The sequence below is a fragment of the Hemibagrus wyckioides genome, linkage group LG24 (assembly GCF_019097595.1).
Source record: "Hemibagrus wyckioides isolate EC202008001 linkage group LG24, SWU_Hwy_1.0, whole genome shotgun sequence".
Classification (NCBI taxonomy): domain Eukaryota; kingdom Metazoa; phylum Chordata; class Actinopteri; order Siluriformes; family Bagridae; genus Hemibagrus; species Hemibagrus wyckioides.
In genome coordinates, this window is record NC_080733.1 from 20,831,990 (window position 1) to 20,846,992 (window position 15,003).

Below are 15,003 nucleotides of genomic sequence, written 5' to 3' on the forward strand. Positions count from 1 at the left end.
GCAGCATGATGCTCTGAGCAAGCTTCTGCTGGGAAACCCTGGGTCCTGGACAGCAGTGTAATACTTCCTGCCTCGCTGCAAGAATACTTCAGGAATGATTTGAAGAACATGAGAAAGAGTTCAATGTCTTGACTTGGTGTCCAAACTTCCTGTTTCTGGTCAAGCATCTGTGGGATGTACTGGACAAACAAGCCCGATTCATGAAGTGCCGAACCTCACAACTTACTTAACCAAGATAAATCATGTTTGAACTTTCTCCACCATTGGTGTGAAAATACAACATATAAAAATCCAATCAAAAGTCAAAAACAATCAGAAGCATTTTAAAAAAAAATTATACATACCCCTTAACTAATACTATGTTGAAGCAGCTTTTGATTTTATTACACAACAGTCTTTTGGGTTAAGGCACTATAAAGCATAGCACATCTTGTCTTTCCTATATTTTCTCACTTTTTCTTGCAAAACCATTCTAGATCAATTCTTTGTGCATCCAGCTTCGGATTTGTAGCTGGACTCAGGCCTGCACTTCTGTCTAGCTGAGCAGAAACACTTGTCAATACACATCTTATCAAATCTGGGCCCTTGACCGACCCTCAACTGCTCAGTTAAATAAATGAGATAAATGTAAGTCTCTTTGGATAAGGGCCCTATGGCAAAAATGTAACTATAAAAAAATTGCATTTTATATTCCAGCCAAAGTGCACGATGACCTACGGAGAAAGCTTTGTGATCTTGGCTTGCTGTGGAGACCAGGCCCCAAGCCCTTGGCATCGCCTGATGCCAGTGGCCGGGAGAGGAGATTAGATTAGAACACACTCAGCAGTTCTTTCAAGATTACAAGTTTACAAAACAGACAAGAAACCTCTGGTATTTATACAGATTTTGGTAGGCTGCCCTTTAGGCAATGTTAATGTAAACCCCTCATTTCCTGTACCCCTATTAGAGACTGTTTACCCACTAAAATTTGCGACCCATTTGGTTGCGAGAAAGAATGTTTACGACCTTTCCCGAATAGGTTAGTGATCCTTCCTCTAAACACTAGAAAATTTGTTTTCCCACAGTTCCCTCATAAACTCTCATAACTGTAATAGATTTTCAGGGGTAGTATGTTTTAACCTTAACAGTTGACATATTTCTATAATGTGGTTTAGTTGTCTGTCATATGCAACATATGAATACCTGACAGCATACATAGCCTAAAAGTAAAATTAATAGAAGGTAACTGACAAAAACAGCGGTTTCTTTAATCCATGACCATGATTGACCAAAAGGAACTAACTAACCATAAGGAATGTTTCATTGTCATATTATCAAGTTTTATAGATATGATGCTAATATCTTTCTGTAGTTTATCTAAATCCTGGGTTGGGTCAGTTAGACCTGTGCAACATTCAGGACCAATAACTGTGCAAGCACCACCTTGTGAAGCAAGAATATAATCCAGTGCTGCTCTATTCTGGAGTATCATCATTTTATGTGAGGCCAATGTAATGGTAATGCTGCCAATGGCAAGAGCTGTGTCATTAGCTAGCTGCTATACTGCATTAGACAAGTCTCTCACCTGATCAAGAGCCTGCATTACCCCATAACTTGGAAACAGAACCCCAAGTGTCCTTGACCACCAGGTTTGGACAGGTGAGGCCTGGAATGCAATTACTTTCATGTTCACTGAAGGGGGCTGCATCAGATAGATGTGTGTTTATATGGTCTTGGGGTAGAACTGTTAAGGTGATATTACTTAAATATTCACCAACCATTCCAGTTATAACATATTGCCCACTTTGCTGTAAAGAAACATTTGTTTTCTCCCAAACTTTTCCCTGCTGCATGTGTACTCCAGTTTAGTCTACTTCATATTTATCAGCTCTGGAGCATATTTTAGAAAACTGTATAGCTACTGTGTCCCCTTCTCATGACCCAATATATGCATTTTGCTGACCAGTGGGTACAGTTCCCATAGTGAATACTTGAGGATTAGTGTTAATAGGGTTGTTTCGGATTGGGACTATTATCAGAAAAGTTTTCTCTCTAATGGCTGGTAAACTAAGGTACATCTCCCATTAAAATTAGCTGGTAGCTCATTGCAAATAGAAGTACCACAAACCATAGTGTGCCTTTTAACTTTACACCAGGCTGCTAGTTGTTGCACCTCCTCTCTGTATGCTGACTCGTCGTTCTTGCTGATGAGACCCACCACCCACCGTCATCTCCAGGACGCCAGGGGGCGCAGACCTAAAAGTCAGGGCTATGCGGTGCTGATGTGACCTGCGCATGCGTGGATCAGGCTAGCGGAGCCAGGAAGAGGCCGAGCTGTTTATAAGAAGCTGTGAGTTTAAACTTTTATGCGATTGTTTTTATTCTTTATAATCTCTTACACAGAACTGAGCGCGTGCTAAAGTTTACTCCTTAATCATTATTATATTAGTGAAATAAATATTTTAGAGCTGTAGTGCAGCATGTTTCGGCTCTTTAATGATGCTATTGATCTAGCTTAGCCTGCATTAGCCTCATGGGCAATCGATCAATAATAATAATAATAATAATAATAATAATAATACTGCACTTAGCTCTGAACAGGTTTGTAAGTTGCTGCAGGAAATCTGTTTGGAAATTGTTTTTAGGTGTGTGTTTATAATATTTATAACTTTATGACTTCTGATTAGGGAGCTGACACTGTCTCAGCTCCAGAGCTACACACAAATTATTATAATCTATATCCATTTAAAGTGCTCTATCTATCTATCTATCTATCTATCTATCTACCCCCCCCCCTCCCTCCTCCTCTCTAGCTTTATCTCTCTCTCTCTAGCTTTATCTCTCTCTCTATCTCTCTATCTATCTATGAACGCTTATGGCACAAAACACTTCAACACTTTGAGGACTGCTACTGAATGCAATCAGTCAGCGTGGCCCAGTCCAGATGATCCAAATGACCATCAGTCATGGGGGAATGGTATTTGGGATTAATAATCTTCACATAAATAAGTGGAGCTGAACATGGCCATCAAGGAGGTAGCACATGTCCTTGTGTTGGTGTCCTTTCCCCTGTGAGTAAGTTCCAAAACTGTCCACGAGGTCTGGACATCAGCTGTCGAAATCTCATCCGACACTGCAGACAAGTTCAGGTGAAACAGTGTTGCAGTGTTAGATGCGAGTGATTCAACATCAGGATCTTCTCTAAATATGTAGCACATAAAGGTTTGGCTCGAGTAGAGAACTGTCTAGAAACTGGCAGATAGTCTTTACTCTGCTCTGTAGCATGCACTGTCACGTTGCTCGCACACCACAGTCTGCCCTCTTCTGCTTGCATGAACTCGCAGATGCCCCGTGATTGGCTAGTGTCACTATGTCCCTCCCATTGTGAGATTAGGGGCAGTTTTGTTCTCCTGGCCTTCCAGTCACAGCAGGCTGTTATCACCATAACGTAAGACTCTCTCTCTCTCTGTGTGTGTGTGTGTGTGTGTTTTTTCCCCACAGATGAGCTCTTCTTTTAATATCTGAGTGTGTCTCTCTCACACACACACACGCTGCAGGATGCCGATCCCTCCCCCACCTCCACCCCCCACCTTCAGCCAGGTGAGCATGTGCATCACTAGCTATCTAGCAAATTAGCAGCTAATAAGTTAGCAGTCTATGTTCCTTCCACCTGCTGTGAGGTTACACTGTGATCAGTGACTCATTTTTAGCCCAGTCTTCACCTTTACAGTGGATATAGAAAGTCTACACACCCTGTTTAAAATGGCAAAAAAAAAAAACCAAGATAAATCCTGTCAGAGCCTTTTCTAATATTTATGTAAAATTTTAACAAATATATTAAAGTAGAAAACAATAAGAATCATTTTAAGGGGGGAAAGGTACAATAACTTGGATGCATTATTGTGCACATCCTTTAATAATTAGTATATTTAAATCTTATCCAATACTAATTAGTGTATACCTTTTTATCAATTAAAGTGACCGATTAAACACTCAATTAAAGTCCAGCTGTTCCTGTAGGACTTTTCAGATGACAAGCCAGAAGGAACTTGCACAGGATCTCATTGTTGAAAAATATCAATTAGGAGAGGGTTCCAAAAAAAAACAAACAAAAAAAAAAACATACAGGACATTGACCAAGACCATCACTTTAAAGACGATAATCAACACCTAGAAAATATGACACAACAGTGACCTTACTAAGAACAGGACATCCCCCTAAAACTGAGGAGAAGACTGGCTCACAGCAACATTAAAATAATGGAAGCAGTTTCTGGCAAGTACTGGCTACTCTTTACAAGTGACCACAATCTCCTGAAGTCTTCATATGTCTGAGCTACAGGGCATTTTTTTTAAAAACAAAATCCCCTACTCAAGCCTGGCTTGCAAAAAAAAATACATCTAATCTCCCAAAACCATTTGGAATAATGTATTGTGGTCTGATGAAAACAAAGTTGAATGTTTTGGGCATAAAAACACCTCAGATCATTAAGAGAACCCCGTCCTCACAGTGATGGAGGATGGAGACGGCAACATGGTGCTTTCAGCGTCTGCGTCTCTTCATCTGGGTCTGAGGCTTTAATCAGGCTGGAGGGAATAATGAACACCTTCAGAGACCAGTCAGGATTCTCCTAAAACCCTCCAGATCTAAATCCAATCAAGAATCTGTGCAGAACCTGCAGAGGGCAGTGCACAGGAGATGTCCAACCTCTCTGGCAGATGCTATTAGAGGGAAGAATGGCAAAATATCCATAAGTCAAGAATCTGATATATTTTCCTACAAAAAAGATTGAACGCTGTGATGAAATCTAAAGGTGCTTCACCCTAGTTTAGTTTAGAGATGTGTACACTTATTTAACCAGGGTTAAATAACCAGGGTATATTTTTTTGCTTTTTTATCCTTTTTTTTCAAATGGTTCTTATTGTTTTCCACTTGAATACCTAGCTTGCAATTTACACAACAAAGGTGGAGAAGGTTCTGTCAAGAATGATCAGAAAAACATGCTATTAGTAACGTGGGGGTGTGTAGACTTTTTATATCCACAGTGTGTATGAAGCTGACAGTGTGAAGGAGCTTCATTCTGATTGGAACACTTCCATAAGCTCCCCCCCCCCCTTTTTTTTAAAACCTTCTGTACATGTTAAAACTTAGAGTTTAATGATTATGAATTAATGTGTCTGTATTTACTGTATTTTTAACTGTTGTGTATGTATTAGGCAAACACGACTCCGCCTAAGTTGTCTCAGGATGAAACGAAAGGCAGAGGTGTGTTACTCTCTGACATCTGCAAAGGGACCAAACTGAAGAAAGTGGGCGTGGTTAATGACCGCAGTGCTCCCATGATCGAGAGTAAGAGAGTGAGAGTGCTTAATGACTTAAATAACACAACACGAACACAGAATGATCATTGTTACATCCTCTCATAGAGCCCAAAAGTGTGCCTAATGCTGGGGGTGGAACCAGTGGTGGAGGCGTGTCCACAGGAGCACAGCAGCCAATGGGAGGCTTGTTTCAAGGTGGCGTGCCTAAACTGCGACCTGTGGGAGGTAAGAGACCAGCACAGGGAGCTGATTATTAGAGAATTTGTTCAGCTGTTCACAGTAACTTTATTTGGTATTAACTGGCTTATTACCATTTAGAGCTATTTTACTGAAGATGCTATTTTCCTATTATTCAAGTGAGGTCATATCTCATATGTTCACTATATACTGCAGTGGACACTACATAGTGGACACTGCATAGTAAATTAAACACCAGCACACTAATAAAGGGTCAACAGCAGCTGAACCTCTGCTATATTTGGTCCATGATCTCATTAACACTCTGCGTGTGTGTGTGTGTGTGTATGTTAGATGGTTCTGTAGGCAGATCTTCACTCCAGCCCCCCTCATCTCGCCCTGCTGCGCCTCGCCCTCCTAGCTGCCCTGACGACAGTGAGACCCCAGCCCACCAGCCGTCACCCCCTCCCCCACCTCCTGCAAGTCGGCGTGGCAATGCTCCACCCACTCCTTCTCAGAAATGTGCCACACCTTCTTATAATCGTGACAAGCCCCTCCCTCCCACTCCAGCTCCGCCTCCTCCTCCAGTGAAACCACCACCTTCTCCAGCAAGCAGTCGGTCCTCTTCCTCATCGTCCTCTTCTCTAGCGCCACCCCCTCCCCCACCTCCATATCGCCAGCAGCTGTCTGTATCTAACGGATCGTCCAGTCCGGTGAACGAACTTGCCCCTGAACTTCCGCAGAGACACAACTCGTTAAGCAAGAAGCCCCCAGCAGGAGGAAACACCTCTACTCGAGCTCATGCCCCGCCCCCTCCACCACCAAGCCCCTGCCCCTCCCCAGCTGCCGCCCGTCCGCCTCCTCCAGTACGTGACCCCCCCGGCCGTGGAGCAGGTGAGCCTGTTTATTTGCTTGTTTCTTTGTTACCTATTTACAATTAATGTTGAATAAACACGTTGCAGCTCCTCCAGTACCTGCACAGATGCCGCGGAACAGTCGTGAAGCTCCACCCCCTCCTCCATATCGGACACATTGTGAAGCCCCCAGTAGGGGTAAACCCCCACCTCCCCCCTCACGCTCTCCTGCTGGAGCTCCGCCTCCTCCACCCCCTACTCGCAATGGCCACACCCACAATTCCCGCTCTTTTGCAGGTAAGTATCCTTCATGGAACTGTGCTCTGATTGCATGACAGTAAGCGTGTTGATAAACTTCAAAGGTTACGTTTGCACAGCCAATCCTGAATCACAGGGCATCACCAGAATTTAATTACACAGTATAATAATTAGCCCAACGTTTGCTAGTGATATCAGTTAATTTTGTCATGTTGTTAACTGACATTACACTTAGAGAACAGTATGTTAACACATAGGGGTGTTTTCAGTTTATGAAATATTAAGACTTGGATCTCTCCAGTGCTACCAGAAATACAGAGATAAAACGCACGGCACTGTTCCTAACTTGGTATTATCTCTTGATATTATGACTGTATCAATGTCATAGTCTCTTTTAAAAGCATTTTTTGCCAATTCTACTTTTTTTGCTGTACTAAGGACATTTGAGTTTAAAAATGAATATAGTTCAACAGTTTCTTTAATTGTTGTGTGTTTTGGGGGTTTCTGCCTTCAGTCTCATCAGCTTCAGAACTATTGGTTAGAGTAGCAGCAATAAATATAGCAGTTTCACTTCATGTCTCTTGGTTCTGTAAACTGCAGACAGGGCAGCCTGCATGTCTGAGTGAGGTAGATGAATGGCATTTGCCTGAGTGCTATCAGGAGTCAGACAAGCGGTGCTCTCAGGAATCTACAACAATGGGCAAAAATCCCAACAGAGTAATTGTGAGAAGCTTGTATAATACCTAAGAAAGTGGATGTAAAATTATGACCCACTGAAAAACTGATATAGTAAATAAAAGCTTAAATAAATAAAAACAAACAAACTGTAAATTTCCCTTTGGGATAAATAAAGTATCTATCTATCTATCTTAGCTATTATTTTAAAGTAAATTTTATGGAAATAAATGGAGTGTTGTTTATTTGGAGTGTTTTTAATGAGCTGTGATATAATGAAAATAATCTACACTGGATGTAAGGTAGTTTATTTTGTTTATTTAAAAAAAAATCTTTGTTCCTCTAGATGATTTTGAATCAAAATATTCTTTCCATCCCCTGGATGATTTTCCACCTCCAGAAGAGTACAGACACTTCACTAAGGTTTACCCCAGTAAAGCCACCAGAGGTAAGAACATGTCGAGATCTGAAGATCTTTCTCAGATGAGAACATGCCTGATTTTATTCTCTGTTTTGTTTCTACACTAAGTTTCTTTTGGTCAGCTCTTTCAGAAGAGCTTGATTTTAAAAAATTGTGTGTGTGTCTTCCAGTAATGAGAGGAGCTCCTCCACTTCCTCCTGTGGGCCGGTGAACACTGTGAGCAGTCTCTTGCACGCACACACACACGCACACACACACACATGCACAAGCACACACACTACACAAATCCTGCACCTTATTTGCCATGTCTCGCTCTACATTCCCTGTGGTGTGACTCCATCTGTCCATTTGTTAATGACCCAACTCCACCCGATTCTCTGCTTCACCCACGGGGGATGTTTTTTTTTTCTTTTCATGTGCAGGTGATGTACATGTTAAACTGTGATGGTGCCATGTTTTCATCAAAACCCCAGAGTAGTATGAAAGATTAAATTTGGTACACAAGCATATTAGCGAGCATTGTCCTCTGTATGAGAAGATATATACATATATATATATCTTATTTTGTGTGTGTGTGTGGGTTTCCATTAGTCATATTTTCCTGCTGGACAAAGTGTCTGGTAAAAACAATCAGTTAAAAGACATACATATTTCAAAATAAATGAAGGACAAATATATATTTTTTTAAAGTAAGTAAAGATCCTTTCTGCATGTCTCGTTAAGGAATAATAGATAATATGCTGAAGAAAAAAGGTCACTGTTTAAATGTAGCTGTTTAAGTGTGCTGTCACTGCTGATTCCCACATATGTCATGACCTGCTGCTACCCTCTAATTCATTTAGCCATTCATCTATCGTTTTCCAGTGAATCACAGCTACAGTGGTTCTGTTCACAGGACAGGAAATTATGTCGAATGCATGTTGTTTGCTAAATGGTTCTGAAATCTCCTAAAGATCCATATTTATGTGAGAAAATTAGACAGTCAGAAAAGAACACATCTTAGCTGGTCAATGCTAACAGCACTGGTCATGGGGGGTTTGTTTGGGTTTGTCATGACACGGAAACTGTGGGTGCTCTTATTAACAGAGCTTTCTGCTGACATTCACAGAAAGTCCGGCTACATCATTCAGTCACACAATCACATACACTCTATTTAAATCCAGTATTAAAATGTCCTCAGATACTCAGTTCAAATCTCTATTTTGAGGATATGAAGGCAGCTGATCCTAAGATCTAGTGGCATATATTCACTGTATGTTCACAAGCAGAACATTATGAGCAATCTGACCACTGTTAGAGCATTAATCTCTTTTCCCCTGTTCAGTGTGTTACTGAGGTCATCAGTTGACATTTACAGGCTTTGCTTAAGGTGTCAGCTTGTGGGTTCTAGGACTTGAACTCACAACCTTCTGATCTTTAGTCCACCATCTTAACCACTGAGCTACCCATTAATGATGATAAGTACATTCATCACAGGTTTAGGGTTCAGCACTGCAACTTTAGGAAAAATGTGTTAGTGCTAAAACTTGGATGAATAATTATTCACATTTTACTTCAGTTTCAGCCTGGTGTTTATCTCTGTACCTCAGCACCAGAGTTTTAAATAAATACTTAATATTTTAATGTTTTTAATTTTCCTGACAGTCTGCACTATGATGGTGCATTAACTTCTGCACCACTAAATTAAACAAATACATTGGAACTAAATTATTCATTTATTTACTGTAGATTTTTTTTTACATGCTCAGTCACTTAGCCACTGAATCACATCTACATTATAATATCTCACAAAGGATTGAGCTTGGTTTTATTTCATTCCTTTTCAGTTGGGGTGCTTTATGGACATTAGAAACTTTTTTTTATGTTTATGAACCACATCTTTAGTGTTTTTGTATTTTTATTTTTGTTGTCATTTATGCCTGAAAGAGAATTCCATCTTGTGTTTATCTTCCATGTGTTATGCCTTAAAACACTTCCATGTCACTTCCTGTTTAAAGGAATTGTAAACACATAAGAAGTCATAAATGTACTAATTATGAAAACACTGTTGATTTCTAAAAATCACTATAAGTTTGCATTAATGTTTCTCATGAGTCATTACACATCCTTATTCACATTTTATGCATTAATGCATTTACCCACCTGTTACCCTTAAGGCCTCACCCCTTTAGTTCTCTAGAGACATCCATATGACTCCACACTCTCAGCCGTCCATCTACTCATCCCATCTCTTTTGTTCTCACTACACTACTTGGCTCCACCTCCTCAGCTCTCTTGCCCTCACCTGTCCCTACTTGAGTTCTGTGGAGATGTTGGTTCTTCAGGTTCCTAACTCTGCCTTCTGAGTTCTCTTTAGAAGTTCTCTTAGCTCTACCCCTCACTTCTCCTGATCCAGCCTTAATCAGTTCTCTTTGTCTTCAGCTCTGTACATTTTAATAGTGTAATAATCAGCTGTTTATCTGAAGAGGTTTTCAGTTACATACATCTCCTGTGCGCTCGTGCTGCATTATCAGAGTAAATATCAACATTTATTAGAATTACGAAAGATTCTTTCTGACACAGATGCTGAACTTGTGTGAAGGAGTATCTTTAAGCATGTCTATGTTCTTTACGTATAATGTAACTAAGCACTTGCTGATAAGAATAATGCGTATTGAATATTACCATAAATTGTGCAACTGATTAGAGCAACACAGCTACCAGATCCTCCTGAGAAATGTGTTGTGTTTTTATGCATCTGAAGTTTTACATTAAATACAGCTTAGAAATCATCTTGCACACATCAGGAACGTTTCCATCCAAGTGCTTTGTACATTTTGAAAGGAAAAACGTTTGTTTCCTGCCGCTGTTAGCTTAGTGACATGATGACATCATCATATGCATTTCCAGTCATGAACTCATCAGTACACAATGTATTTTCTCTTTCTGTGTAGAGAAAATTGTAGTGATAGGCATTAATGTACTTTAAAGTTGTAAAATTGTTATAGAAATTATGAATAAACAGACTCATCTGTACATGCTAGTAAAGAAATATTCTGAATAAGATTTCCTGTTTTTAGTCTTTGGTCTCTGCCTTTTTCAGCAGGAAGTTGTGTGAACTAATACACCACATGACATGGGAAAAGGTTAGGAATGAATTATCTGAATGAATGTGTTTGCAGATACTAAAGGTACAGAGAAAGTGAACTTCGAGAGAAAGTCTGTTTACTGAAACAGAAAAACACAAACAAACTGAAGTATTAGAGTAAAAAGGCTTGTCTTGGAAATTTACTTGAGTAAAAGTGTCAAAATGAAATGATTTAACCTACAGTAAAAGTTTTTAAGTATTTTCCTCTGCACATACCTTACATACAGAATAGTAATTAGGAGTTTCAGGACAAATTTTTACTGGTTGACTATCACTAGTTGTCATCTTTACAATACATAATCCACTGTTTTGTGACATTGGTGTGTTTAGGCTGTTATATTTGTGCAGTAATAGTAATTATAATTATAATAGTAAGTAATAGTAATAGTAATTATGTGCAATAAATGAGGAAAAATAATCCATAATTCAAATATTATATACTCTAAGATTCTCACTGGGGTTAAAGTCAGGACTGTGTGGTGTCCAGTTCATGTACGAAGATGATGTCTCCTGCTCTCTGAACCTCTCTTTCACAGTTTGAGCCTGATGAATCCTATCATGGTCAGATCTTGTATCATGGGCACCAGGGAAGAAAAAGTGCACTGATGGAAAAACCTGGTTATTCAGGATATTAATCTCATCAGCTGACGAGTATCTGGAATGATTAGTGGTTTTAAAGCTACACAGCTTCCAAATCCCTTCAGTTCTCTTCACACTGTGTGTGTGTGTGTGGAAATGTTCTTACTTTCACCATTAAACATAGCCGTCAGTTCTACTGGTGTTTTACGATTTGATTTCAACAAACATTGGAATGATCTCTGATTATTCTGGATTTTTACTTGTAAGATGATGATTCTCTACAATCCTTACAGTGTTTAATACTGTGTTGGATCAAGTTAACCCAGTTTTAGTAGTTTCAGCTCCTTTATCTTTTTTTTTTGCTTGATTTTCTGAAACAGTAACGTATTTTCCACAACCACAGGATGTCTTCCCATGTAGTGTAAAAAGTGAGAAGGTACTCACTCTAGCAGTTAGAGTTAAATAACTTGCTGGCAGCTGAAACAATCACTGCAGTAATTATCCAAGTGCTGATTATTGGCCAAGCAGTGTGTATTACTCTCTGCATATGACAACAGCCTCTCGTACGCTTCACATGTCTGGACAATGGGGTAGCTTGGCTAGACAGAAATCTTTTCTCAGAAAATAGCATTTAAGCTTAACTACGTCACCCTGAACCATGTGGCAAACTGTGTCTGAGGAGACCAATTCCAAGAGTAATAATAATTCCATACTTTCAAAATGTATGTTTTATGTAAAAAATAATCATCAAAAGAACCCCATACCCAGCATGGTAGGGGCAGCATTGTGCTATAGGACTGGGGCTTTTATCAAAGTCAAGGGAATGGCAGACACTTTTACAGTTACATTTTTGGTATAGGGCCCTTATCCAAAGAGACTTACATTTCTCATTTAAACAACTGAGCAGTTGAGGGTTGATCAAGGGCACATATTTGATAAGATCAGTGTTTCTGCTCAGCTAGACAGAAGTGCAGGCCTGAGTCCAGCTACAAATCCAAAGCTGGATGCACAAAGAATTGATCTAGAATGGTTTTGCAAGAAAAAGTGAGAAAATATAGGAAAGACAAGATGTGCTATGCTTTATAGTGCCTTAACCCAAAAGACTGTTCTGTAATAAAATCAAAAGCTGCTTCAACATAGTATTAGTTAAGGGGTATGTATACGTTTTTTAAAATTAATTTTTCTATTTTTCCCTAAAATGTTTCTGATTGTTTTTGACTTTTGATTGGATTTTTATATGTTGTATTTTCACACCAATGGTGGAGAAAGTTCAAACATGATTTATCTTGGTTAAGTAAGTTGTGAGGTTCGGCACTTCATGAATCTGACTTGTTTGTCCAGTACATCCCACAGATGCTTGACCAGAAACAGGGAGTTTGGACACCACGTAAAGACAATGAACTTTTTCTCATGTTCTTCAAATCATTCCTGAAGTATTCTTGCAGCGAGGCAGGAAGTATTACACTGCTGTCCAGGACCCAGGGTTTCCCAGCAGAAGCTTGCTCAGAGCATCATGCTGCCTCTTCTGGCTCGCCTTCTTCCCATAGTGCATCCTGGTGTCATTGCATGAGCAGATGAGGTAAACAGATGTGGTAAACTTTACCGCTGAATTATTTAGAATTCTTTAAACACAAAGAGAGTATCCTGAAATACAAGAAGATTATTAAGATCACTTGAGGAAATGCAGAAAAGATAAAAACCAATAAGTCCGTATAAGTTATTAACAAAGGTTTCATACAATTTAATTTAACAACTAAATAATCATCACTGTATATCTGTTTAATTTGAATAAACACAGTTAATGACAGGATGTTAGAGTAATGGCTTTAAGACAATGTGCATTTTTATAACAGTTCTATAATGTAATGGTTTACAGATGGACACTTATCAGTCATAGGCCATAGCTGATAACACTATACTGCAGAGAGCTTTACCAATAGTCTCCCAGAATTATCACACATGATTGGTTCGCCTTCTGACCAGGCGACTGATTACCTGGAGTCAATGTTTCACAACACCCTAGACACTGTAGCGTCACTTAAAAGGAAAATAATTAAAGAGAAGAAACTAGCACCCTGGTACAATGACCACACACGAGCTTTAAAACAATCAGCTAGGAAACTAGAGCGTAAATGGTGTATCTCTCTGCCCTAATCGAAGATAACAAAAACAATCCTAAATTTTTATTTAGTTCTGTAGCAAAACTAACTAGGAGTAAAACCACTGTAGAAAAGCACACACCATCTATATGCAGCAGCAATGACTTCATGAAGTTTTTCAATGGAAAAATTGATCATTTCAGCCCAAAAATTCATACTTTTAATTTAAAAGCAAATTAGGCTACAATCCTGTAGATAATATAATTGTTTTTGATCAGACCTTAGAATGATTTACTCCCCTTGAGAAGGGAACCAGGTCACAAACCTAAGCTGGTGTAGTTTCCTTTCAAGGGAATTCAACACTGCATCATGGCTGATTATGGGAATGTCAATACCCATGCCGCCACATGCTGGTCGATGCCTGTCCCAGAGGCCATGAGAGAGCATGAATGAACCGGAAATAGAACATTATTTAGTCCTGAAGGACCGGGGACCCTGCACTCAAAAAAATAATATGCTAGATTTACTTAAAAATATAGTTCATTACTTTTTCCAAGCCCTTTTTTAAGTAATTTTCACATGGAACTTTAAGCAATTTTAACTAAAATCCTTTAGTGGGCGATGTTTAAACATTTGAGTATCCCAGCAAATGTTTTTGCTGAAATTTATTGTTTGGTGCAACAAAATATTTTAAGTAGGTTTTACTAAAGAGTTTAAATCATTTCCACCATAAAAGTTCTGTTTAATCCAGACAGACAGAGAGAGAGAGCGAGAGAGAGAGAAAGAGACAGAGTGAAGTAATTAAAAAATATATTAATAAAAATTGTTTAAAAAAACTGCCTAGATTTTACTGTATGTATTAAATATATGCTAATTATTAACTAAGCTATGAAAGATATTCAGTTAAGAGTTTAAAGAGCAGTGAGTTATTTTCTTATTGTCTGTTTTTTTTTATTAGCATAATGACTTAGCATATTAGGCTGAGGCCACGTTAAGGCCTAGTGGAAGGTCTTAAATTACTGATACATTGAGCATTTGTTAATGTTTACTAAAGATATAAATGTCCTTTTTCATAAAACCAGCGTGTATTCAAACACAAGCGTAACCTTGTCTATAGATAAACATCCAGACCTACTGCTGCAATGAGACTGCGAACATCTGTCGTGTCCTACAGTATGCTGGTATGAATATTACAGAACTGACACTGGGAGACTGTGCACTAGATCACAATACAATCAAAGAAAGATTGTGGAGACATTTTAATCGTTCAACATCTAAAGTAACTAACTTTACAATGTAAATTTTGGTCTCACAATATTCAAGTCTCTGGTGTGTATGCATTCAAAATCTATTAAAATGCAAATTTGGTTTATTTAAAAAAAAAATTAAAGTGAATATTCAGAATATTTGATAAATAAAAGCTTAGCTTATTTCACATAACATTTATAGTTGCTTGCCTTCACCGTGGATGAACAGTCATGTGCTGTAAGCTCTGCTTGTGTAAAATGGCCA

At 39.0% G+C, this 15,003-nt stretch overlaps 1 protein-coding gene across 2 annotated transcripts; it reads left to right on the forward strand.

Moving 5' to 3' along the window:
• The first annotated feature begins 2,234 nt into the window (after positions 1–2,234).
• Positions 2,235–10,725, forward strand: wipf2b (WAS/WASL interacting protein family, member 2b). Of its 2 annotated transcripts, none has more exons than XM_058378055.1 (8): positions 2,235–2,329; positions 3,481–3,579; positions 5,197–5,329; positions 5,407–5,526; positions 5,833–6,372; positions 6,441–6,629; positions 7,612–7,713; positions 7,857–10,725. In XM_058378055.1, the coding sequence occupies exons 2-8, from the start codon at positions 3,538–3,540 to the stop codon at positions 7,895–7,897; spliced, it is 1,167 nt and encodes a 388-aa protein (XP_058234038.1). In that variant the 5' UTR covers positions 2,235–2,329; positions 3,481–3,537; the 3' UTR covers positions 7,898–10,725. The 2 variants fall into 2 exon arrangements, with proteins under 2 accessions (XP_058234038.1, XP_058234039.1); XM_058378056.1 differs by having other exon boundaries at positions 6,450–6,629.
• The last annotated feature ends 4,278 nt before the right edge of the window (positions 10,726–15,003 follow it).

Bases quoted from the DNA above. Each gene is read 5' to 3' on its own strand.
- wipf2b (XM_058378055.1), top strand. From the start codon at position 3,538: ATGCCGATCCCTCCCCCACCTCCACCCCCCACCTTCAGCCAG. The intron at 3,580-5,196 runs GTGAGCATGTGC...TGTATGTATTAG, and splicing joins CACCCCCCACCTTCAGCCAG to GCAAACACGACTCCGCCTAA. The intron at 7,714-7,856 runs GTAAGAACATGT...TGTGTCTTCCAG, and splicing joins CCCCAGTAAAGCCACCAGAG to TAATGAGAGGAGCTCCTCCA.